This window comes from Malaya genurostris, chromosome 2, assembly GCF_030247185.1.
Source record: "Malaya genurostris strain Urasoe2022 chromosome 2, Malgen_1.1, whole genome shotgun sequence".
NCBI lineage: Eukaryota > Metazoa > Arthropoda > Insecta > Diptera > Culicidae > Malaya > Malaya genurostris.
Window position 1 is genome coordinate 76,118,021 of NC_080571.1, and position 26,372 is coordinate 76,144,392.

General features: G+C 35.1%; 1 protein-coding gene across 3 annotated transcripts in view; it reads right to left on the reverse strand.

Moving 5' to 3' along the window:
* LOC131427458 (protein krasavietz) overlaps nucleotides 1-26,372 on the reverse strand; it is a 33,657-nt gene that overhangs the window by 1,204 nt on the left and 6,081 nt on the right. For all 3 annotated transcript variants that reach the window (XM_058590659.1, XM_058590662.1, XM_058590661.1), the window contains 7 exons: nucleotides 18,934-19,107; nucleotides 18,759-18,859; nucleotides 11,004-11,142; nucleotides 10,433-10,734; nucleotides 9,343-9,450; nucleotides 697-916; nucleotides 500-622 (listed from right to left, as the gene is read on the reverse strand). In XM_058590659.1, coding sequence (XP_058446642.1) covers nucleotides 500-622; nucleotides 697-916; nucleotides 9,343-9,450; nucleotides 10,433-10,734; nucleotides 11,004-11,142; nucleotides 18,759-18,859; nucleotides 18,934-19,107 — 1,167 coding nt within the window. The remainder of the gene's footprint in view (nucleotides 1-499; nucleotides 623-696; nucleotides 917-9,342; nucleotides 9,451-10,432; nucleotides 10,735-11,003; nucleotides 11,143-18,758; nucleotides 18,860-18,933; nucleotides 19,108-26,372) is intronic.

Here is a 26,372-nt window from a genome sequence, read left to right on the forward strand (position 1 = left end):
AAAATTGCTTTTTGGTAGTATGAAATTCTCGGAAACAGAATGATTGATTTTTTTTGTGTTTCCGTGTGCGAAGAAATTGCCAGATTCGATAGTGACAAAATTAATGATTGGTCTAGAATCTAGGCATGGATTTTTATATAGCCTCACATAATTTGGGAAACACTACGACTGGTTATCATGAATCCCTACTCAAAGCTAGGCGGTAGAAGTCAAATCCCTTCTGGTTTCAAGTAGAAAATTTGACACGAATTTTGAACGGAAATTAAAGATTAAACTTAACATTAAAAAACGTTTCAAAAGGCTATATATATCGACTCCTTTAACCACTGACAAGCGATAACTGAAGCTTCCTGTCGGCGGTGAAACAGAATCGAATTTGCTATTGCATCCGATTACGACCGGACAGCGACAGTTCCGTGAGGAGTCTCAAAGTCCGGGGTTTACGGCGATGCTGGTTCGATGATGTTCGGAAGCATTATAAACTAATCAAAATGCTTACCTTCTTCGGCATTTTGAAGCCATTCGATAAATTTCTTCATCTGCTCTAAAAAGTGCATTTTGCCCTTGTTTGAATGCCCCTCCTTGTACCATTTAAGGATCGAATCCTCAGAAACAACCTCGGCTGTATGAGACAAATAGAAATAAAATGATAACACAATCATTTATCTGCAGTACACAATGGGCGGGCAGACATACTTTTGTAGAACAGCAGTACGATCTTTTGGAACGCCTTCATAAAGTTCATGTTTTCGTAGCAGAATTCCTGTACTTTCAACAACAGAGCCATCTCCGAGCGATCGGAGCTGGTAAAGGCTTCAAACAGTTGCGTGTAGGTACGCAGGTGCTTTAAAGCTTGCTCAGCCACCAATTCTTCCTTTTTATTCCACTCGGCTAGTGACATTATGGTGTTCCAAATCTGCAAAGGAAAATAAATTAGGTTTTATTAAAAAAAAGGGAAATTTTAGTTGAGCTTTCAGAAATTTACAGGAGAAAAGATGGCAAGTAAATCAGAATCGACTTTCTCCAATTTTAACGAAACATCGTACACGTCTTCGGTATAGCAAACCATTAATTTGTCACGAATGGATAGACCGATTCTACTAACGGGTTACTTTCAATAAGGGTGAATGTATTTTCTACATGCACATTCTTCAAATCACTGTAACTCAGAAACTGTACTAAAATGGTGTCCAAGAAGAAATTGTACGAAACTAGTTGGACTCAGAATATACACTGAAATAAGGTGAATATTTTATTTAAATTTTAGCCGAAAAATCAATTTTTTACCAAACATTTGATTTGATTTTAAAACAGAGTTCACAAAAAATACTACTACTTTGAAGAAAATAAATTCTATTTAATGTCTTTATATTAAACAATTTCTTTACTGAAAAACAGTGGCGTCTCGTCCTTATGTGCACCTCGTGCACTGCACAACCGGTGGAATTGAAGGAATGAACTGCGTCCCCAACCCCATCAAAATTCAATAATTTTTTTTGACTCTTTTCGATGAAAGCAGGTTGGATCGTTCCGAAATTGCACGCATCTTATATACATCAGGCATAAAATGTCAAGTACCTGTTGTCGCTGTGTTAGTGTCTTTTCCGTGCACATGAGTTACTGCACAGATTAAAAAAGAGAAAGAATTACTCAGCTTAGCTCTGAGATTTGGTTGTTTAATAAAATATCCCATCCGAAAGTAAATCGTTATCTCATTGTTTCGAAAAACACAAGCGAATCTCCATTCCTCAATCTTTAGTTTTCACATTTTTACTTACAACGAACTGTTACATCGGCTATCATAACACATAAGCAGTTCACAACTAGTCAATTTTGTCACGAGACGCCACTGCTGAAAAATATCTCGAATTAATAAAAACAAATACTAATATTTCGGTATGCATTTTGCAACCAAACAGATTTAAAATTAGTTTACTGATAAAGGTTGCAAAAAGCATATCAAAATAGTAGTATTAGTGTCTGTTACTATTTCGTGACATATAATAGATCGGATACTACTCTTTGATTTATGGAAAAATGCTATCTACTAATCAAATCAAATTCTATGGTTACGGACTGTTCAAAGAATTCAGACTACAGAACAATTTTCTCTGTGTTGTCAAGAGTCGCCAACCATACAGACTGCTTCATCACCAAATCGCACACTTAGTACGTCGCACAGTGGGGAAAAATGGACTAAAAACGCGACGATTTTTTGGAGGCGTGATACAGCTGACCACAAAGCACTTTTTTGGTGTAAAATGGTCAGAAAAATCGATCCCATGTATTTAGAAGGACCGCACGAAACGCTGTCATATTCATTTTACCCCAAGTTCCCTTTTAATACTGCATTGTATTCAAGCCTAACTATATACCATGAAACCGAAGAACTTGCTTCTGCGAATAGAGTGTTTCCGATGTAAAAAAGTCTAACAAATCGATTGCATATAGTTTTATTGACAGCAGAAAACTCGTTGCACCGTTTTACCCCATTTCTGTTCTAGTTATAATATTCAGTTGAAATATGATCTACAATCCAAAAGCAGATCCAATGCGATCTATCAATATTGGTTCATAATACGTTCAAAACATCTATGATCCAATTAAACACAATGGGAATGACAGTACTAGCCTGTTTAACCCGTTTTACCCCAAATTATTTCAAAAGTCGTATTTTTTGTTAAACTTTCTTTCGCATACCGAAAGCAGGCTGATTGCGGTTGATGAAAGTCGATTGATATTACAAGGAAAGACCTGAAAATAGGATTACAAATGAATTCAATGACCGCACTAATCTTTTCATACCGTTTTACCCCAATTTATCCTTCAACTGAGTCTTAAGATTTTGCTTTCGGTATGCGAAAGAAAGTTTAACCAGAAATACGACTTATGAAATAAATTGGGGTAAAACGGTATTGCAAAATTCGTGCGGTCATTGAATTCATTTGTAATCCTATTTTCAGGTCTTTCTTCGTAATATCAATCGATTTTCATCAACCGCAATCAGCCTGCTTTCGGTATGCGAAAGAAAGTTTAACAAGAAATACGACTTATGAATTAAATTGGGGTAAAACGGGTTAAACAGGCTAGTACTGTCATTCCCATTGTGTTTAATTGGATCACAAATGTTTTGCACGTAATATGAACCAATATTGGTACGTCATACTGGATCTGCTTCGGGGTTGTAAATTTGAATTCAACATAAAATTATATTTGTCGTAAAATTGGGGTAAAACGATGTAGCACGAAGCATGCGATCATGAACACTATCTGTAAATTATTATTTGAGGTTATATGCGAAACATAGATCTGTCTTGTTTAACCAAAATTGGTCCAAACACCGATCAGTAGAACTTTTTTTTTCTGTAAACTCACGGAAGAAGATGACTGGGGGTAAAACAGAATACAGTTGTTTGCGGTCAATCTTATTAAAAACAATCCATTTATCTAACTTATGAGCATGTCAGGAATACCTTCCGATTGGTGGAATTGAATTTTTTCCTGAGTTTCACAGTTAGTTTTCAAAGTAGCCAGAAAAAAAGAGAAATTGGAGCAAAACGGGCATGAAAGTGAATTTTGCGGATCTTCTAACTATCATAATTCTACAGAAAAATTTGCATAAGAAATACTAATTTTGAAGATAATTGCTCATGTTTTTCTAATATTATTGAGTAAAGTCGCGTTTTTGATCGTTTTTCCCTACTGTGCGTCGGTTGCATGATAATCGTGATTTGATCTGTAGACTTCGCGTAGCAGAATAATTAGATTGATTTTTTCTTGCATTATTTGAAAGACTTTTGAGTACATCTTGGTAGTATCTGGCGATGAGATCGATTCTTTATTAATTTCGGCCTATTTACTATTGAACGCTCTCGTGAGGTCAATTTTTACCCCAGGGTTACTACAAACCTCCGTAATTCGGTTACGGTTTATTAGTTTTTTTTCAAAAATAATTTCAGTAATAAATTAAATAATAACTCAAATATTATTATTGAAGCCTCTTTGCGAAGGAATTTGAAATGAAACTGTTCCGTTTATCTGTGAATACATTGAAATTTATCAATGTTAGAGGTTTCAATTCCGGGTAACAAATGCACCCCACGAAAGCGTTTACTTATACTAAAAATCAAAACTCACGAGAGCGTCAGGGGTTATTATTTCCCTTTCATTCGTAGAACTGTAGTACGCAAAAGTTTAAGCAAAAAAGTCCCTATGCAAAATTGGAACCAAATAGAAGATAGGTAAGTGATGCCTCCGCCCGGCAGTTGGAGTTTGAAAATTCTCGAGCTTGCAAAATCATTATTTAATTTCTAAAATCGAGAAATTGATAGGAATTTGATGCCAAGTTTCTTAGAATCGCTTGAAACGTTGAGATCTTGTATTATATCGAAAAAAAATCATACAGTCGAAATTTAATTTTTGTTTTAGATAACACCAAATCTTTTGACGTTTCATGTTATTCTGAAACATTTGGTATTATTTTTTTTTCAATCTCGGATATCTAAAAAATCCCAGAGAGTCGATTTTTCTCAATAACTTTTTTTTGATAACACCAGATTTCATGCAATTCTAAGACATTTGAAATAAAAAAAATTTCTGTATCAGAAATTTTTCAATTTTTTATGCGGTTTAAGTTATGCGGGTTTTTATGCAATTTTTTGCCCGTATAAAAAAGACTTGAGTGTACTATAAATTATGTCTAATAACAGTAGAACCATAAACAAAAAAAACTAGTTACTTGAAGGCATTGAAAAAATGAATACTCGTTTGCTGAAGAAAAATACTCTGGTATTCAAACTATTTGACTATTTGAACCAAAAACTTGAAGTCTTGCAAATACACTAGAGTCTCTTTTTATGCATTTTTATATGGGTTTTCATGGGGACGGGTATAGCCTGATGGGTTAGTCGATGCCTTTTACGCAGCCCACCTGGGTTCGATCCCCAACCCCGCACATAGGGTCAGAAAGCTTTTCTGGCCCGAAGAGGTGAATGACCTTAAGGTTAAAACCTCTTTAAAAAAAAAAAAATATGGGTTTTCATGTGAATTTTCAAAGTTATGGGGATTTTTTGTTTTGTCTTAGGAATGTGCGAAACGCAGAGATCTGACGTGTTACTTGCAGAGAAATAAAATTTTCAACCTGATTTTCTCAAACTTTGTTTTTCGGAAATTTTGAGCGAATTTTTAGTTATGCGGTTTTTTATAACTAATTCTTGCTTAAAAATGACGTATGTATCTGTAAATTGTTTTAGCTGTAATTGCTTCATTTAACAAAAAAAAAAAAAAAACATCACGCAAAATGATTTTTAAAATTAGTTTAAAATAAAAATATCGCAAAAAAATTAAAGAGGCGGTTTCTTAAATTTAAGTTTATTTTAAATTCTACCTAAATAAATCAACTTTTTATCTCAGTGTATAATTTTTTGAGCGTCGAATGGATTTTTATAGAAACTCGAACAAATGCTAGCAACACTCTTCCAGATAAGAAAAAAAGTTTTTGGACATGTTACCGTAATAATGTTTACACAAGCAGGGTTGTTACGAAAAATTTCGAAATCAAAACGCGCGAAATCCGCGCGAAGGCGAAAACTAAAACGCGTGAAATCCGCGCAAAGTTGAAAACTAAAACGTGCGATATTCGAGCGAAGCATTGCATTATAGTACTATTTCTATGCAGGTGATACTTTCCACAGAACTTAAAAACCCACATAAATATAATTTAAAAATCTGCATAATTTTGTCATATGAACACAATAAATAAGTCCGCATACAACACGTCACTATGAGAAACCCCATGAAAACGATTTTATGCCCGGCGAACGACTGCAATTTTTATTCTCCATCTTTTTCTTTGTCCTTAGGTAATTTATACTCTCGGATATACGGAAAATGTTAAAGTTAAAATTGCTGACAATTGTGATTTTGAAAGAAGTTAAGCAGATTTCAGCGAAGACAATTTTTTTTATTCAACATCTTCTTGCTCGGAAAGCTTTTCCTTCCCGGTAAGAAGAATTTTAAGGTAGACCACATCAGGATCACCTGATTAACTCTTTTTAATTTCAGTTTCAATTATTTGTCGCCGTGATTATGATTAGCTTTTGTTTTCTGAAACAGCGCTTCTCCCGTTGTCGGATTTTACTCTTAATGTCTTCCTTTTCCTCCTCATCTTTTATTCTTTTATTTGGAGAAGGGAAAAGCCCACTGGAGTTAGTTTCTGTCAAACTTGCTCTACAGCAGGCATAAAACCTCCTCATCTTTTGCATCAACAGATTACAATCATCCAAATGATACATTTCCTTAAATCTAGTGCTTCCTATAGCAACTAGATCTAATGAAACAATAACATGAGGAACGGTTACTTAATAACTCTTTATATCCATAATATAAGTTCTAAAATAGAGAATCCGAAGAAAAAAATAGTATTGAAGATTACGACGTCGAATGTCTAATTGTAACAATTGCAATAGCTCGGAGCAATCGATTTGTGACACTGAAGTAGGTCTGCCACAAACATCGCGACGGACAGATAATAAACCGAGACCAACCAGTTTGCAGCGGTCATGGTAACTAGGTAAGTTTTAAAGGATATGTCCATGGAAGACTTTGGAGAGGTGACCTATAAGGTGACCCGATAACACCAGCATATCCGAAAGTTGAGCGAACTAAAGCGCAATACAGAGCTTACAAGCAATGTACATAAGAGAATTTTTTAGTAACGTGGAAAATAAATCCTAATTGTTAAGAGGCTTATAGGAGATAGTGAAGCCTATGTGCTTCTTAAAATTTAACTTGAAATCCAGAAGAACATCCAGGTCCTTAACAGACGATGCGCGTTCGGGAATAGTTTTTAAAATATTATAGTCGAACTTGAAAACAGACTTTTTGCGACTAAAAAAGATGACTGAGCATTTAGTGGAATTTAAAACCGTTTTGTTGATGTTACACCAATTAGTTAAATAATCCAATTGTTCTTGTAGGAACTCTGAGCTGCAGATTTGATTATATGAAATATTTCAAAGTCATCGGTGAAGCATAGTTTCATACATTTGATCGAAAAATTTAGATCGTTGAGATACAATAAAAATATTAACAGTCCAAGGTGACATCCTTGAGGAACTCCAGAGGTAACACCAAATTGTGAGGTTGTACAGTGTCCTCGTTTTACTTTCATTTCACGACCAGTTAGATATATCTTCTTTCGATTTCCACCTTAGAACGGGGAAACGCAATCACATATATCGAAAAGTTTTTGTAATTCCTGGTAACAGCTCTGCTGAAATAGGAATTTGTACCACTCAAGATCGGAGAACATAAAATCGAACTTATGTAAACAGAAGAAAACATTTGCTAGAACCGCCTTCTCGAAAATTTGGGTTTCATCAAGGTGAAAATTCACCAGTTCGACCAGCTCGACCAACTGCTTAAACGTTCGCCTATCCTTAATTTTTTGGGGTTTCATAAAACTCACAAGCTTAAAAAATTTTCAAAGAACTTTTTTTTTCGAATAAACGATTCACAAATGTGAAATAATGTTTCTTAAAATTCGAGAAAAATCCGCGCCATCGCATCAAAATCGGAGCAGAAAGTGATTCGGGATTTTATGCAAATTTTCAAAGTTATGCGGATTTCTTATTTTGTATCCTTAGAAATCTACTTTCTAGGACTTTTTTTTTTTTTTGAGATCTCGATGTTTCATGCATGTCTAAAACAAAGCAATTTTTTATGCAAATTTTCAAAGTTATGCGATTTTTCGAAATTATGCGTTTTTTTATGCGGTACGTAACCCCTGCATAGAAACAGTAAACTCTTGTAGCTGTAATTTATTTCTTTAACACCAAAAAAACACTAAAAAAATACGTTATTTGCTTTATATTAGTAGTTCAAAATAAATAAATTTTTAAATTTAATTTTGGGCTCTTATTACCGGTATCACTAGACGGTGAAAATCAAGTAAGGTGAATCACGACTAAAGTCGCTTCAGAGAAAAAAGTAATTACTTAGATGAGCTTGTTGTTATTTTAAATTATTACATCAGATTACAAAAATTTTGTTGGAAAAAAAATTTGTTTTTCACTACAGTGCACACCGTGGTTCAAAAGTCCAATTTCACGCTCCTAATTGATAGCTTAATTAAAACGTGGTTTTTGAGATTCAGTATCTTCAGCAAAGTTGCTCAGAATGATAGACGCCGTATTTTAACAAATTTTATTTATGTGTTTTACAAAATTATTCAACTATTTATCTTAGTGTATAATCTTCTGAGATTGCCTTATTGATTTCCTAGAAGACCCTTGCTGATCTAGACTGCCTTTTGAAAAGGGTCAAACTTGTTAGTAAACTATCATTTTTTTCCAAACAATTATAGTCGACAAATGACAAATCCTACAAAAAGTGTTGGAATAATGAATTTCGCAAAATTAAACATATTTTCAAGTGCAAATACTGTATAAAAACTTATTTTAATCTTATATTGGAAAAATTGGTTTTGGACGATATTTTGTCTAAGATTCAAATGAAACTTAAAGTTTAGGATATTACTGGTGGTGCCGTTGTTTGCCCGATCTTGGCAAGAAGTATCAGTATTGGAAAAGAAAAGTTTGAGTTAAAAAATTTGCCCATCTTGGAATATATACACGGTTGGTAAAAAACACAAAAACCTATCTTAGGGCAAAATTTCAACAAAATTGAAAATGGTATTTTTTGCAAATCGAAAATTCGACTTATTTTGTAAAAAGAAAACTAGTACAACTTTTTATAAAGGATTAGACATTAAAAAAAGAAAGAAAAATTTGACCCTTTTAAAAAGAGGGATAAACAAAGTGTGCAAAATAGTTTCTTGTGGCGAACTGTACATGTTCAAAATGTGTCATTAAAATCTGAAAGGGTGCTACGATCTCTGAATACAATTTAGTGTGAAATTTGTCAGAACTACCAAGAAACCTTGTTTGTACAAGAACGATTTTTGAATTACAAGGATTAAAAATGGCCTACAATGTACAGCACCCTTTTGGAAAGTCCGTCTTGAATCGAATCAGTCGTGTTAAACAAATTGTTTGCTCTGCTGGAAACGTTCCAAATGCTGGATTTCATTCGAATCGGACTATGTGAAGTTTGATGACTTGCTATCCCATTTCTGGAATTTGCGAATGTGTAGGAATCCATAGGACACACACCGTTTGTTTAAAACAGTCCAAACGGGTCTCCTCTGGAAACCCTTCGATATAGCAACCATTTGAACCATCCTAGAGATCGAGAATCTCGTAAAACGGATTTGTCTAGGTGCCACTTAAATTATAAAACGAAAGCAATATAGAAAACTGAAACAAAAACAACAATACTTACAAGACCGATGACTTCATGTTCCGGAATGTTTGATCTAACCGACATATCTTTGACGTCGGTTATAATATCCTTTGCTGACTTGTTATCATTAATATCGTCGACCAGTAGCTGAAAGTACAAGGTGAAAAAATTAAAAACAGGTCTAAACGCGGAACGAGGACGTGGATATGATACATAATGGGATAAACTGTCCTAAATCTTGATGTATGCGACAGTACCGATTTAGACCGTCGAATTCAGTATGATTTAGATTTTATTTTCCAGAATTAGCAAATGTCCATCAATTATCAATGGAATTCGATGTACTAACCAAAATTCTGAAGTTTCGTATAATTAAACGGCATTTGTCGAAGATTGCAACTATCAACTGTATCAAACTTAAGGCTAGTGAATGGATCCATACCTGTCCGCGGTCCGGAAAAGAGGATCATCCACTGAAACAAGTTTGATCTTACTTACTCTGGCACACGGTTCCACACCGGAACGCTCTACGGAGAGAATTGCGACCAGTTCTACTAAAAATGTGCCCAGTTGAACGATTCTAGGCTTTCTTTATCCTACGATTGTCTGTACCATTAGAGACCTGCAAGGCAGTTTGATCATGCCCAAGCAGGCACTATGACAGGCACAGTTTGATTTTGGCCTCCGGACTGAACAATGCACAGGTAGTGATGCATTTGCTCTGCTTAATAGGAGGCCTTAGGTTGTTTTGAACACGGTTTGTTTTCTAAAATAAAATCTACGACAGATTGCAATCTTCCACGTGATGCGTTTGTTTTCCATTCTTACGCAGGACGGGAAAAAAAAGTTGTTCCTTTGCGTCGTTCGTGTCCGAATGTATTTTTAGCTCTCACCAATGATACGCGAGAGTTACTTTTCCTCTCGGTTAAAATAGATAACCATTAGAAAAGCAACTCAAAGCTGGTAGAGTGCAGTAGTATAAATAAACACATCCAACGGTGGTATTGTTATTGCACACAGTCGACACCCACCGACGGATTGAAGTCCAAATTCGGTGGGCTCTAATTAGGTGCCTTTGGAAGACGCAACGGAGTTACACCTTAGCCTGTACCTAACCTATATAACATACCTGTGTCAATTCGCGTTTTGCTTCCTGGCTCGCCTGAGCCATGTGAAGCTTGTAGATGTCCGCCAGGTTCTTCTCGATGAAAACAGCCTTGAGGTATTCCTCACTGCGTTTGTTGATCGGCAAGAAGTCCAGTAGACGGTTGTCGAGGCCACCTTTGCGCAGAACCGCTACCAACGGGGATGCGCCCTTCTCCTGCTTGAAGGTGACGAACACCTCGAGCAAAAACTCGAGCGCTAGACCATCCTTCGTTAGGTGCTCGTTGTTCAACACAAGCAGCACGTGCGGCGGTATGGAATTGTTTACTGTTGAAAGATGTTGAATTATTGCATTTTAATTTACTCAATTGTTGGTTAAATTAATCTATTTCTAAATTTGTCCTAGTCCTCATTGACATTGCAATCTCATTACTTTTTCAAGAAGAGAAAAAATGTAAGCAAAAGATTAGGATAGTTACTATGGGCACTTCTTTTTTATTAAAAACCATCAATTTGTAGCATTTTGTTTCAAATATCCGGGGATCCAGGTGCCGAATCAGTGAAATTTCTGCTCAAAAAACAAAACTACAACTTACCAATCCATAACGCAGTCATACGAGCCAACTTGAGTCTTTCCAGTGGAGTGAATCCCTTGATAAAGATCAGGACCTTCTTCATTTCCTCCTCAAACATTTTCTCGAGGTACTTGTATCGACGCATAAGCCGTGTGAAAATCTGAAAGTATGGAAAAATATATTTATTCAGATGTCTTGCCAGTGCCCATCAAAATGCTCAGGGGATTTTGAGAGGGGTTTTGTTGAAATCCTAGAAAAGGTTCAATCCCGAAGCAATCCAGGGGGAATGAATTCAAGCAAAGGATTCCATTTAATGTTGCACAATTGTCCACACCAGATAAATTGGTTGATTACATTAACTGGCTCTAGCTAAGTATGTGCAAAGACTGATTCATAATCAGTAAAGAAAGTAAACTTAAAAACTTCGACGTCTCGAAATGATAGCGCAGATATTGAAATAACCCTTCTCTGCGCCTGCATGGGTGAAAGCGCAACCTATATTAACAACGACTAAACAGAGCGGACAAGACTGACTATCGCAATTAACTGAAAACGATTTTCAGCTCGAGTGAAACGTGCCTGATTGGGAAACTGTTTCCCAATATCGTTTAACGCATCCGTTAGAAATGAATGCTCGGAGCGGGATTTTGTTGTATGGAGCGCAACATTTACAAACAGAGCCCTATAAAGTCGAACAAGAAGATGATTGGACGCGATAACGGATGTTGGGCCATTCAAGAAAACAATGATCCTAAGCATACTAGATGTCTCCCTCGTGCCTAGAAGAAGGATAATGGTATCACTATCTTGAAAGAATCCTTCAAATTGTTCGATGCAAACGCTCTCGTGTAGCGATCACACTGTTTACTTTTTGAACGCTACATCGCAGTAGCGATACATCAGTTTCTAGTGATTTTAACTAAGTTTGCTGCTTAATTAATTAACTAAGCCTATTTTTTAACGGATGTAGCTATACTTGTGTACCCTTTCCGATCGGTGCACTAAACCGTAACACCAAAAATTATTAGTTTTGATATACGGTGCGGATCACAAGGTAAACTCCTAAATTGTCTAATATCGTTTATTTCTTTTAATTTCCTGTTTGATGAAAATTTTCATCAATTATTTAAAGAAAATTCGTTTTACTGTACAGAACCCGGAGAAGACAGCACTTTTTTTCGGAACATCTGCAGATGTACGTATGATGATAATAAAAAACCCTTCTTAATCCACCTAGTGGTGTGATAATGCCTTTCTCTTTCTTCAAAACAGTCTCATAAAAACATTTTTTATCTTTTTATTAAATAGTTTGTGACACTAATTTAGGCTCATTTTTGACACCAATTGATTCAGACTGAATCGAGTAGTTCACAAAAGCATTCTTCAGTGTTTATATCCCGTAGTAGGCATCATTTTTCCAACCAAGCGCTTGACATTTGCGTTTCCTATTTGTATGAGAAGAGTGATGCTAATCTAAAAAAACCCTTCTTAGTCCACTTAGTGGAATTTTCATAGATCTTGAAAAAGAACCATGAAATTTCCGAAATCGAAAAAAAATTGTTGATGCCAAAAGTCTTAGAATTGCATGAAACGTCGAGATTTAGTGTCATCTCGGAAAAATTTTTTTTTTCAAAAATCGACTTTCTGGGACTTAGAAAAAATATCTAAAGTTAGGGGCTGGGGTTCACTAGGAGATTGATAGTACCTATTAGCTCTCTCCGGACTGTACCAGCCTAGATGCCGTGTGGAATCCGGCGGAAAAAAATGAACCAAGAATAGATCCACTGGGTTCCTGCTTCCATGTCGTAAAAGGCGACAATTGCAGGAGTTTCTTTTTCCTTTCAGTTATCAGATATTTTCAATGTTTTACTTCTGATTGCTCTATTTTACTAAATCATCTCTTTATTCAACCTATCAATTTCCGTCTAGCTTCGTAGAAAAGTTTTATTAGGAATGATTTCTTCTTCCATGTTATTGATTGTCTTTCAGGATTATAAAATTAATGATAAAAATCAACCATTGCGCAAATCCGTTTATATTACAAAGTTAATAACAGAGATGACATGTATCGGTATATTGAATACATAGTAAAAAACACTTGATATTAATATTTCAAACAGTAAATTAATATTTTTCTCGGTAGCCGGCTGCCCAGATCAACTAATATAACCAATTAATAATTTTAATAAATAATTAAAATAATAAAGCGGAAATAATAAAGAATCAAGACGCGTGTGAAATCTGTTGACCTTTGTTTGGTGATTTAAAATGATTTTATAATAACTGTTTAGAATATTTCAATGCAATGAATCAACTTTTTTGTCTAAATCCTATTCGCTCGTTTATTTTGTATCACGTAGTTTCATTTATAAAAACGTGCTTAATCCACCTAGCAGTGAGATGATACCTTTTTTTTATCAATCCGAATGTGTTTTTTTTTGCATGACTAAAAAAACGCGAAAGGTAGATGCATAAACGAGTGACTGCATACTCGACAGCCGGCTGTCCGGAGTTTTGTCAATTTCGGAGATTGACTGTTTCGTGCATTATATTGCCAGCACAAAGTAACACATAAAACGATAATACTTTAAAACATTCTTGGTAGCCGGCTACCCAGAGCAATAAACACATGATAACATTATTAAAACATTTACTAACAAAGTATCCTCTCCAGAATTCGATTTAAACAAATTTTTTTTGAGATTATACTAAATTTCGACATTTCATGAAATTTTAAGATTTTTGGCATCAAAAAAATGTTCGACTTCGGAAATTTCATGTACGTCACTTATACCATTATATCTCCGGAACCAAAAATCACAGTCATTTGGTCTTCGAATTTAATCAATGGTTCGATAGTAGCTTTTAAACGAACATGAGTTTGTTAAAATAGATTCAGCAATCTGAAATCCGAAGTTGAACTCTGATACATCTAGTTGCTGAGAAGACTTACGTAAAACTCAGATACTACAAGAATGTTAGAATAGAATTAAAAATTAGAAGAATATTTAGCGACATACAAACATATCTGTATAAAATGTTCATTTCGACCTTAGTAACAATGAGAGATTCTCTTTGTTTACTTTTTCTTTCGATTATTGCGAAATATTCCTGCTTATTTCGGTAATTTCTGCAGTGCGTATACGAAGATGATAGCTTTAGTTATCTTTAACGGTAAATAATTGGAGAGAAGGATTGCTAAGAGTAGCGTAATAATCGAAAGAGAAAGTAAACAAAGAGAATCTCTTTTTGTTACTTAAGTCGAAATGAACATTTTATACAGATATAATAAACAAGAAACAAAGAAAAATCAATCACTTTCAATGATTTCAAATTAAAAAAATTCTTGTCGATTGGTCCAGTAATTTTTTTTTGTCGTGTGAAAGAACGGTTTCGACAAAACGCGCTTCAAAGTTTATTTGCTGCAAAGGCACGGCATCGCGCAAGTAAATTCAAAGAACAGTATCTCCAAAAATATTCATAGTGCGACTCTGAAAATTTGAAATTCTGTTCTCAGACAGCATATCATCGATTTAAACAATAAAACAAATAAAAATATCGATTTTTCATTGTGTAAATAAAAAACATCGACTTTTCATTTTTGGAAAATCAAATTAAAAAAAAATCCAATGAAGGTTTTTTTTGGATATTGTAAAAGTAGCCTCATTTATGCGACACGCTCCGAAAAGAGAGAAAAATGCATATGAAAATTTTCATTTTAAATAAAACCGTAGAGCTTCGGAGTTGTACGAAGTGGAAAGTTCACATTAGATTCGAATACAGAATGGAAGATAGCTTCGTTTTTTTTTAAAGTTCGCAAGAAAAATTTTGATTCAGCTAACGATTTGCAGCTGCGAAAAAAAATTGAAGTTTTCATTACAAATTAATCAACGCAACTAAGGCCAGTCCTTGTTCAAATGACGTCGGAACAATGCACAAACATCTTGACGAGCATTCTGATACGTAGAATTAGGGCATGTTCAGAAGTGTTCTATTTCTAGATGCATAATTTGTCAGTTATAAAATTTGTATCTAGAATTTATAACAAAATAAACTCGCAACCCCAGCAGCGTTTTGTCTGTGTTTCAAATATAGAAATAAAAGAACGGCAGCGTATACCAGTTTTAAATTTGACAGAAGAGCTGTTCGAATAAATAAAACTAAAACGGCTTGCTGGGGATACGTAGAGTGCCTATAACCAGAGTGACGACATCTCATCCGTAATGCTGGCAACAATTAAAAACATTCCATTAGCTTTACATTGAATTGACAGGTCGTTTGCTCGTTTGGAACTGGTAGCTGTCATTCCAAACGAACAGCTGTCGCCACTCTGATTATAGTCACTCTAGGGATACGTTTGTGTCAGTTTCAGTTATATTATAGACCACCCATATGAATCTTGCAGCTGCTGAATTTGCTCTATTTTTTCAACGTTACACGTAAATGAATATTACATCACGACTTGAAATATAAAAAAATATTGTAATTCCCCATCATCAATTAAATTACGTCGATTTTGCTTGTAAATTGCGACAGCGATAATTACGATTTTTGCTGTGTATAAAATAAGGCTCTACAAAAAAGAGACCATGAATAAATAAACATTTTACCATAAATCAATTCACACAAAGGTCTTCTAAAGTTTTGGTGCAGATTTGGCTAGCGGCAACTACATATGACAGACTCTTCTATGATTTAGTGAGAACAGGGTGAATATATCATCGAAAATCCTTTCAATTTATCCAATTTTAGATCATTATTAAACTTAATTAAACTTAACCACCCTAACTGCTGTCAAATCGTTTGTTTGAAGCTAGTTTCAAACCTAGGTTCAACGTTGTTAAATTGAAAATCGAGTCAGTTTCGAAACTTGGTTTTTAAATCAGGCTTGATCAAATCCCCGTTGCTAAGTGCAGAACCAACACAGTTTCGTGAAAAGTGTTTGTTTGACGAAACTACCCTGGGACAGTTTCACTTTTCTCAAGCGAAAACAACATTAGAAAATAAGCTCAAAATACTCCAGAAATAGCGAGATGGTGGAATAAAATGGCCACTGAAGCTGGCGAACAGACTATTGAAAAGACGATGCGAGATATTCCTATAATGAAGATAATGATCAGCATTTGGTGGGATGATATTTATTTTGTGCTGTTGAAAACGAGTGAAACAGTTTCTCAACACTACACACACAACATATAATCGATATGAACCAAGCAAGTTGAAACGATACTAATCCTGATAATTCTTCGTTTCACAGATAAAATAATTCGGATGGGAAGTAATAGCACATGCGGCTTAGTCACCAAACCTAGCTCCTTCAGATTACCAACTATTTGCGTCGATGAGGCACGTACTCACTAGAAAGCCATATGGGGTAGTTCGAACTGTTGACGTAGGATTAAACAACTATTGTCAAAATCATTGCTAACATTTGTTATAATTATTCAGGCAAATCTTTTTGTGCTGTGTTCTGTATCAACCTATTTGTTTCTAGGTGAAAAATCTTTTCGAGTATAACTCTTTGAGAATTTTGAATGCCCCGAAAAGGACCATTTATATTGCTGGTGTGTCTGAGGAAAGGTGTTGATCACAATCATTTCAATTTTCCATGATCGAGGACATCAAACGTTTGCAAAAAAAAAACAGTAGAATTTTGATGAAAACATTTCTCGTGCAAGGTGAACGACACACAAAACAAATTGATCTACTTTCTGATTTGCATAGGTATCAAGGCCAGGCTATAAATAATTTTCAAAAAATCTGAAAATATACCATACATTTTTAGAAATTATATAGAATTAGCCCGCGTGACCGATAAGTTGGTAGAGAAAAGGAGAGGACGGTGTGCACTCAGGTTGTTTAAAAAAAAGTTATTATCAATTAAAAGTGCAAAATATTTGATTGGTGTAAAACCGACCAGAGCGAATTCGATAGAATATGAAACTGTTTTGCTTTTAGCTTTTGGTGACTCCCACTAACAAATCGGATGAGTTTGAGCACTTGAAGCATTTTGTCTGGTGCACCGAAATTGCGTGTATTTATACACATCTCAAATACAACTTTTATGTACACCATCAGGAGAGACTTCAGTGACTTATGCTTATGGCAGTTGAAAATAAAATGCTGTCTCAGTTGCAACTTCAAAGTGGTTTTATTGATGAGGTTATTGACAGATCTACTTGACGTGCAGAAGGCCGCACTCTTCTATTGCATCATGATAGGTTTAATAAAAAAAATCCCAAAAGTATATACTGCTACATCATACCACATAAGCAGTGCACGACCCGTAATTTGTGTCACGAGACGACACTGCCGCAGTTACGCGGTTTTTTTTGCAGTACGTATCCCCCGCTTAAAAAAGATCTCAATGTACGTTCTTATCCGTAAAAAAATTATTTTTCAAACAATAAACGAATTTGAAAATAACACGATTTTCTGAGAAATCTGATTTCAAATGGGATTACACAATTGCCGAACGGTATTCCCATGAAAACCGTGAATTTATTTATACGAAACTGTCTGTTAGGGGAAACCATGATAATGGCTTGAAAACTTGCTCATTTGTTGAAATCTCGACCACTAAATATCTAAAACATATAGTTTTTGTCTAATCGATGCGTAGAAATATTTCCATGCAGTGTAATGATGTTTAATGTGAAAATTAGTTGACTTATAGATGTTTCAAACCTGACCACTGTTTGAACTGTTTTATTTTTCGTATTTTGAATTCCCACCACCGTAAGTACTCCTACGTCAAAGACGGGTCAATGCTTTGATGAATTTTTAATCTAGCCAGGAATCCACAAATAGCCAGAAAGAGGTAGCTAGCAACGACCAGTGCTTTGAATAAACAAACTTTTTGTTACGCACTAACTTATTGTGCCCATACTTGCATATATTGAGACAAGTTTAGAAAAAGATGAATACATATTTCGGTAATAATTCGCTTTTTTCCGCTACTGTGATGAGTGATCAGTGATACTATTGAATCATATACATGGATTACATTATAAACTTTTCATCTGAAATGAAATATTGCATTTTAGTATACTTTTGGTCACGAACGAAAAGATACTCGCATACCGGTTTTCGTGTTTGATTCCCCATTCGTGTGAAACTTTTAATCGTTCCATAGTTGCACTATTTATGTACCATGTAAAAATAGTTTTAATTGTATGCCTTGTCTACATCAGATTTTGGTCAAAGTTATGGGAAAAGAGTTGATTCTTTTCCTAAAGTTTTTGCTTCGGAGGATTAAAGTGTAAGTATAAATGTGAGCAATACGTTCGATTCTAAAAGAAGCTATTTTGGCGAGGAATTGAGATCGGAACGCAAAATATCCAAAAAGAATTGTCGTACCAGCGGTATCCAAAGATCAATTCAAAGATAGTTTATCTTACATTATCTAAATTTTTGTATGCACTGCCAGCGCTAAATATTGCTACAGTGGTTTAAGAATAACAATCAATGCATTTGATTATTTAATTTATTTGATGATTATTTGATGATATTTTTCTTAAAATTTTACTGAACTAATTTCAAATTATTTTTGCAATTTCTGAAAGTAGGGTAAAAATAGACGATTCCATTTCCCTAACTTGAAAGCGGCCAGAACCCATATGGGACTGATATGCGAGTACGGATAGTATTGACACCCGTAATTATCAACATAATTTTCAATTGATGCACCAAAGAGACGTCAAAGTTATATAATTCGCTATCCAAAGTTTGTTCTAGTTTTGCATTACGTTCGCAAATCGCATAGAGACCACCTACCTGTTCATGGTTCCGCATCGATTCCATGTCTTCCGGTGCTGCGAATAGACAGCGATCGGTACGTGGTTTCTCGCCATCTTGTGAGATAGAACCTCCGGGTACTGCGAACGGAAGAAAGAAAACAAATGCAGCTATAAGTTAACGGAACTCGCCGTGGCACTAAGAAGTATCTTACCAAGTAATCCACCAGCAATCAGAATATCGAATAATACTTCTCCGTAGCGACGATAATCAAGCTTGTTACCGGCACTGTCTAAAAATTTGGAAATTTGCTCTAGATCTTCAGCTGCTTCAAGACCTGCAATGACCGCGTCACGGAATCCCGTGGGATCATTCTTCTCTCTTTCATCTGAAAATGCAAACAGGAAAGCAACAAGCAGAGAAAACGAGTTAGTAACAAGTTGTCAACTATGTATGAGAGAAGGATGGAGATGTGGGCTGAAACATTGCACGTTGGCAACATAATAAAAACACACGAAGCCACGGTGAATTGCGTATCGCAATAAATAGTAAATAACAGGCGGGAGGAATATAGTGCGTCATTTCATGAGGCTCGGAAACAAATCTGTGATGAGTTCAAGGTTGATTTCGTCGAAACTTTTGCATGACGACGCTTACTAATGGTTTAACTTATGAAGACACAAATAGGAAAAAGCCATATTAGCTGTGAAGGATGTAGGGAAACGTGCGACTTTGAAAGGAAGGAAACGTGAAATACAAGTATTATTCTGCGGTTTCGAATGTGTTAAAACCAAGCAGATGCTAGGCATTGTTTGTAGAAAAGAAAAAAAGGAACTGAGCTTCTGTTCTGACGCAACCAGTGGTGGATAACGTGAAGCTGCGTCAAACAGCAACGTGACTTCAGAAGAGAAGAAATGAAATATGGTGAACACGATATGTAGGTGGCACCACGAAAGTGGTATCCTTCACATTTGGCCCTGTTTCTTATTTGAGGTCGTGGGCAGAGTTTGATAGACATTCAGAGCGATTATGTTTAAGAATTTGTGCGCGTGTTACTTTCGCAGAATGTAACATCGTATTTCAATTTGCATATTTTATCGTCAGACAACAATAGTCATCTCAATTCTACTGATAGCAATCCATAAAAACGGACCAAAATGATAACTTCAATAATTCACTCACTCAAATTACGATAGAAATCAAAGCCAAATTATCCGGTAATAGCACAACCGAAAAGCTCACATGTCGTTACGAGGCAACAGATTAGATATATTGCTACATTTGAAAACAGGTCGCGTGCAGATTTCGTAACAATCCCCTATGGGATGTGTGTTCGTTTCTCTTTTAGCCCCAGTTACCGACGGTGGCAGAAGGGACGGGTAAAGAAATGATTTTTGCTCTTAGCACTGTGAAAACGCAATGTCCCTGGTATGGTTTGTAGGACATCCCGGTAGACTGGAAAGTGCTAACAGGAGGGAATTGTACGAAAATGTTGACCTGTTTCCAGCTGTTGTACGCTTGCTTAACAGTTACGTTTCCTATGTTGAGAAAAGTCACTCCAAAATGGCAAGTCTTATTCGTTTACTCTAAGCATGGTGAAAACGAATTATCCCATGTAATTAAGGATACTTCGGTAGAACATGCTGATCCGTTCTCGTAACGATATGGAAGCCAGTCAGTCGTGAATTATGTATAGGCAATCTGTGCAGAGAACTATTAAAACGGTCAGATCTGTCAATTATGAGTCGAAAAGGTCATAGCGTAATGTACATTTCATCGATTTTTTGATAAACATACATTTCATAATTAAGAAAGAAAATTTGCATCATCAGTTCGCAATTTTTATTCTAGTCTTTCTGTTGAGAAAGGGGCAAAAAAAGGAAAAATCCCTTGAATATTTTCAAAATATCTCAAAAATGGTTGGTCCGATTGAATTACGGTTTGATTACAAGTAACCGGTTTATAACTAAGCGCACATAAGTTTTTATTTACGTTTCGCCTTCGACTCTTCAATGCATAGGAGTTCATGTTGAACTGCCACGCCACTTAGCAGTTCAACACAAACCGCTAGACTGAATTTTGATTAGGACATTTGTGGGTATAACGGCTCCCGTAGTCATCTCATATACGAAAACAATTAGTTAGAGTGATATCTGCTGTCTCTGTTCGATAGATTGACCTTATGGGTACGATGAAAATACATGAAAATACATCTTTTTCCGCGAGGGATACGTACCGCAAAATTTGCGTTAAAAAAACCGCGTAAAAAACTCTAAACTAGAGAAACAAATTTTGTGATGCCAAATATCCTAAAAATGCATGATACGTCCGGATCTGGTGTAATCTCAAAAAAGTTTTTTTTAAATCGACTTAGGAACGACAAATTTCGAGGTTTCCGAAGTCGAAATTTTTTTAGGCCAAATATCTAAGAAATGCATGAAACGTGAAAAAATCGAAAATTTTCTAAGTGTCAGAGTTGACTTAAAAAAAAAAATGCGGGATAACACCAGAGGTTTCTTGCACTTCTAAGACAAAACAAGAAAACTGCGTAGCTTGGAAAATCCTCGGCTAAATTGATTTCTACAAACTTAGATTCATATGAAAGGTCTTACTTTCCCATAGAACGCTTCTAAAGTTTATCCTGATTCACTTCCGGAATTACAGGGTGAGTAGTAAAAAACATTTAATTCTACGACCTCAAATCTTTTTTTTAAATATCGCATGAAAACCGCTTAACTTCGAAAAGTCGCCAAAAATACCTAACTATAGAAATTTGCATAAAAAACGCTAAATTAAGGGAAAAGTTTTTTATTGCCAGATGTTTCAAAAATTCATGAAACATGGAGATCTGGAACAATCTCGAAAAAAATAGTTTTTTTCATGATATCGACTCGGAAACTGAAAAATTTTCAAATTCCCTGAATTGAATTTTTTTCATGTCGAATGTTTCAGAGATGTACGAAGCGTGGAGATCTGGTGATATCTTGAGAAAAAAAAATTTAAAAAAATTTGTTTAAGTATTTCGAGAAATTTTTGTGTTCCAAAATATTTAAATACTAAGCGGTTTTCACCGAAAATCACGATTTTGTTCTTGAATTTATTGTTTGATTTTTTTTAATTGGCTCAAATTTTGCAATACGTACCCAAAAAATGTTATGAAAAAAATTATTTTGAAATCACGATCTCTAGATTTTTTTTAGATAGCACTAGATCTCGACGTTTCGTGTAACATAACTTTGAAAATTCGCATAAAAACAACAAAAAGAAGATATTCTTTTCCTTGTCTTCTTTTCTTAAAAAATCATGAAACAGAGATCAGCAACCTCTGAATTTTTTTAATCGACTCAGATTTTAAACAATTTTAGACTCAGAAATCAAAGACTTTTCTTTGATGCCAATTTTTTTAGAAACGCACGTGGTGTGGTGAGATTTGGGTGTTATCCAAAAAAATATAACACACTGAGGCCTTTTTTACGAGGTTTTTATGCACATTTGTGGGTTTTTGTTTTGAACAAAAACGCACATACTCAATTCAGCTCTCTTCACGTTTCATCTTCGGCTCATCAGTGCTTCAAGCTGGAGAAAGCTAAAATAAAATATGTGCTTTTTTGTACAAAACAAAAACCCCTAAATGTTGACACTCTGCAGCGACCAGTAGTCAGTCGTCACTCGTTTTCGTTCTAGCCATCAGAAAGGATATTGCATCTAGGTTTAATATAAAAAAAGTCGTTACATAAATAGTGTAAACATTGCACCTGCTTAGCGCTTCAAATTGAACTGCTAGGCGGAGATGACAGTTCAATTTGAACTGCTTTATGTACTGATGAGTCGAAGGCGAAACATTCAAAGTTATGCGGTTTTCTTGTTTTATCTGAGAAATGCATGAAACGTCGAGATCTGGCGTTATTCCAAAATTTTTTAAGTCAACTCTCTGACACAAAATATTTTTCGAGATTACACCAAATCTCGACCTTTCTTGCATTTCTAAGACATTTTGGCATCAAAAAAAATCTATACTTCGTAAATCTTAACATTTTCTCAGTCCCAAAGTCCAGTCCCAAATTTTGATCGAGATAACTTCAGATATCTATATTTCATGAATTTTTGGCAACACAAAAAATTCTATAGTTTTGCAGGTTTGTTACGCAGATTTTCGAAGTTATGCCATTTTTTTTGTACGTGGAATTCCGAAGTTATGCGTTTTTTTTGTGGGTCACTTTCGGTGCAGTTGAAAAAAAAATTGTTTCACAAAAAGTGTTTACTTTGCGTCTGCTTAGCGGCTCAAATTGAACTGTTTAAGTTTTTGCAGCAAGCAGTTCAATTTGAACTGCTTTGCACTGACGAGTCGAAGACGAAACGTAACGATTAGGTATGATTTTGTTAAAAAAAATTACATAAAACTGTCTTTTACAATAACTTTTGAAAGACTATTGTTTTGCTAAATGTTTCTTTTGGAAATTCGTTTTAACGCTCAAATCAAACCAAATTATCAATATCAATATTTAAAACAATCATTTCTTTCTGGGTGATTTTACGATATCAGCCCCTTTCAAGAAAGTGCACCGAAAATTTTCAAAAATCCACGTATTCTTGAAATACTACCCATATGCGATATTCGATTCACAATTTCTTCATGTTAACCTAGAGTGCCATAAACTTCTTCTACAGGTACAAAATATCGTAAAACAAAAAAAAATATCAAAAATACTTTATTGAAATGATCGGTTAGATGATTAAGTTCCATTTACAACCACCTACAGTTACCTAAAACATTGCCGAAGACACCATTTTAATCGGACCATCCGTTTTTTGAGATACACTGAGGTCTATTTTTATGCAGTTTCTTTTTACGCGAATTTCCGAAGTTATACGGTGTTTTTTAGGCGGATTTCCCAAGATACGCAGTTTTCTTGTTTTGTCTTAGAAATGCATGAAACGTCGAGATCTGGTGTTATCCCGATTTTTTTAAAGTCAATTCTGACACTTAGAAATTTTCGATTTTTTTTCAAAAAAAAATTTTCAGATTACACAAGATCTGGACGTTTTATGCATTTCGAAGACATTTGACATACATAAAATGATCTTCCATTTTTGCGATTTTTCTCTACGCGGATTTCCGAAGTTACGTGGTTTCAAATTCTCCAAATAAAAAAAATCGTTTATTTTGGTTAATCTTTCAATATTCGATCAAATAATAACAATCTTTTTTTTATGGGTGATTATACGACATCAGACCCTTTTATGAAAGTGCGACGAAAATTTTTCAAACAAGTTTTCAATTTTTAAAATTCCACATTTTTTTAAATACTATATCTTTTTGGACCATAGTTTCTCCATCTTTACCAAAAGTGCCATAGACTTATTCTATTATCAGTTAGAAAATATCGTAAAATAAATGTCAAAAATAGTTTTTTTTAAATGATCGATGTGTTACTTCATTTTCGAAACAAGATAACACAGCAGTTTTTTTACAGTATGTTTTCTCCTCTCAAACAGTTATCTAAAACATTGCGAAAGACAACAAATCAATCGTTTTTTTTTCGAAAATTTCCCGAATTATGTCTTTTTCTAAAGTAAGACTAGAGTCCAAGTTGTAACTGATCATGCAAATTTGTTTTGCGTATGCGTTTCAAAATTTGAGCCAAATAAAAAATTATATTAAATATTAAATTAAAGAACACAATCATGATTTCCGGCGAAAGCCGCGTAGTATTTAAATATTTTGGGATACGAAAATTTCTCGAAATACTTCCAAACACTGTCAACAACTTGATTTAGCGATCGAGTGTAGTAAACAAACGCTCGGACCGGTTCCTCATCGATTCAGGAAAAGCCCATTCTAAGCATTCATTCACAATTTTTATGTACCATAAGTTTCAGTAATGCTACAGATCGATATACCGTAGCACACTAGTCGTTATGGATTAAATCGCAGTTGTTTTCCAGGAAGTATTCGCGATAACGGAAGTAGTATCCAAAATAAAATATGGCGCCAATGACCACCACCACCACCGCCGTACTGGTGCAGCAGTAGTATTACAACAAACCAGAAAGCAGTTAAATCCAATCGGGTTTACGTCAAACCGGTTCTCCTTCAACTTTGTTTCATAGACGACGGCGGTTGAAAACAAGGTCATACCCGGGTATGTACACACCAACAAGATAACACAGTTGCGACGGCGGCGGTGACGACGACGCTGGGTTGGCGTCGCATTCTGATTCGCGTTTGATTGCGATGTAGCTGGACGAAGAAGGGTATAATAGGCCGGGACGCAGATGCACCCGAATCATCGATAGCAGCAGGCGCATTTCGATCTCTACTGGATGTCACAATAATTACTCCGGTTGAATTTGAAATTATGGGGCTATGGCTATCTTGTTTTCCTTTTCCGTTACATGTTTTGTGTGATCGAAATTACAGGGTCATTGGCGTTGTAAATAATAAAAACACGTTTCGCAAATACCAGCTTATTCCATACGGGATGCAGCTGTTTATTTTACAACCGTAGCTGCAATAAATCGATTAAATATTGAGATAATGTTTTGTTTGTTAATCGTTTAGGAACGGGGTTTGGAATGTTTGCAACAAGGAAATGGCAGATTCCGGAAAAAACATATATTTTATAAATCTTAACATATGGTATGCTACATCGCTCATCTAGTATACCAAAAACCATTAGTTAGAATGAGATCTACTATTTCTGTTTGATGGATTGACTTTAAGAGTAAGATGAAATTAGGTACATTCGCTTCGAGTCATTATAACAGCAATATTGAAAAAAATTTAAACTATTTTTTCTACGGTATAGAACCTTAGAGCCGAAGCAAAGATATTGTATTCGATTTGATCACAATTCGTTGATTGAAATTCGTGTAATCGGCAAAATAACATGGTGACTCTACTGATAAGATGATTATTGGTACAATAGGCCAACCATGCAATTTTCCAGTTATGTTAGTCACGTCAATTGTTTAGATATTTGACTAATTTCGGCATGTTTCCCAGTGGTAGTAAAGTGCATGTAAGGGTTATTTATCCGGGTTCCAATTTGATCAGGATTTTACGTTGACAATCTTATCATTGTTGGCATTGAAATAAAACGTCTGCAGATAATTTCCAGACATTTCTTCAAAGACAAATGTAAAATAAGAACAATGAAACGCGACTGTTATGACGGGAGAATATATCCGTTGCAAACTTTCGAGTATGCCAAATCATTAAAAAAATCTACGAATGTATCAATCAACTGGCATTCAATACAGCTTGACATTCAGTGATGGAGACCAAATATCAAAACTAAAGCCTAAAATAGCCGGATTTTAATTGTTTCACGTTTCGCCTTCGACTAATCAGTGCGCATTAGAAGATTATGTTGGACTGCTAATCGCACCTCAATCTGCCATGAGGTACCTACTCTAGGTTTGCGATCACAAAGATCCGCCAATTGACATAAGCAATACAAAAAAATCTGCTAATGCATTGGTGAGCCGAAGGCGAAACGTAAAAAAAATATAGACTAATTTCGCTCCAAATCGTGTTCGGATTTGGCAGCTCTCAGATTTGAATGAAACTTTCTCGACATATACACTTTATCACAAAAACCCACTTTGTTTTTCCAAAATTGACTATCTTTATAAAAAGGCAAGACTTCT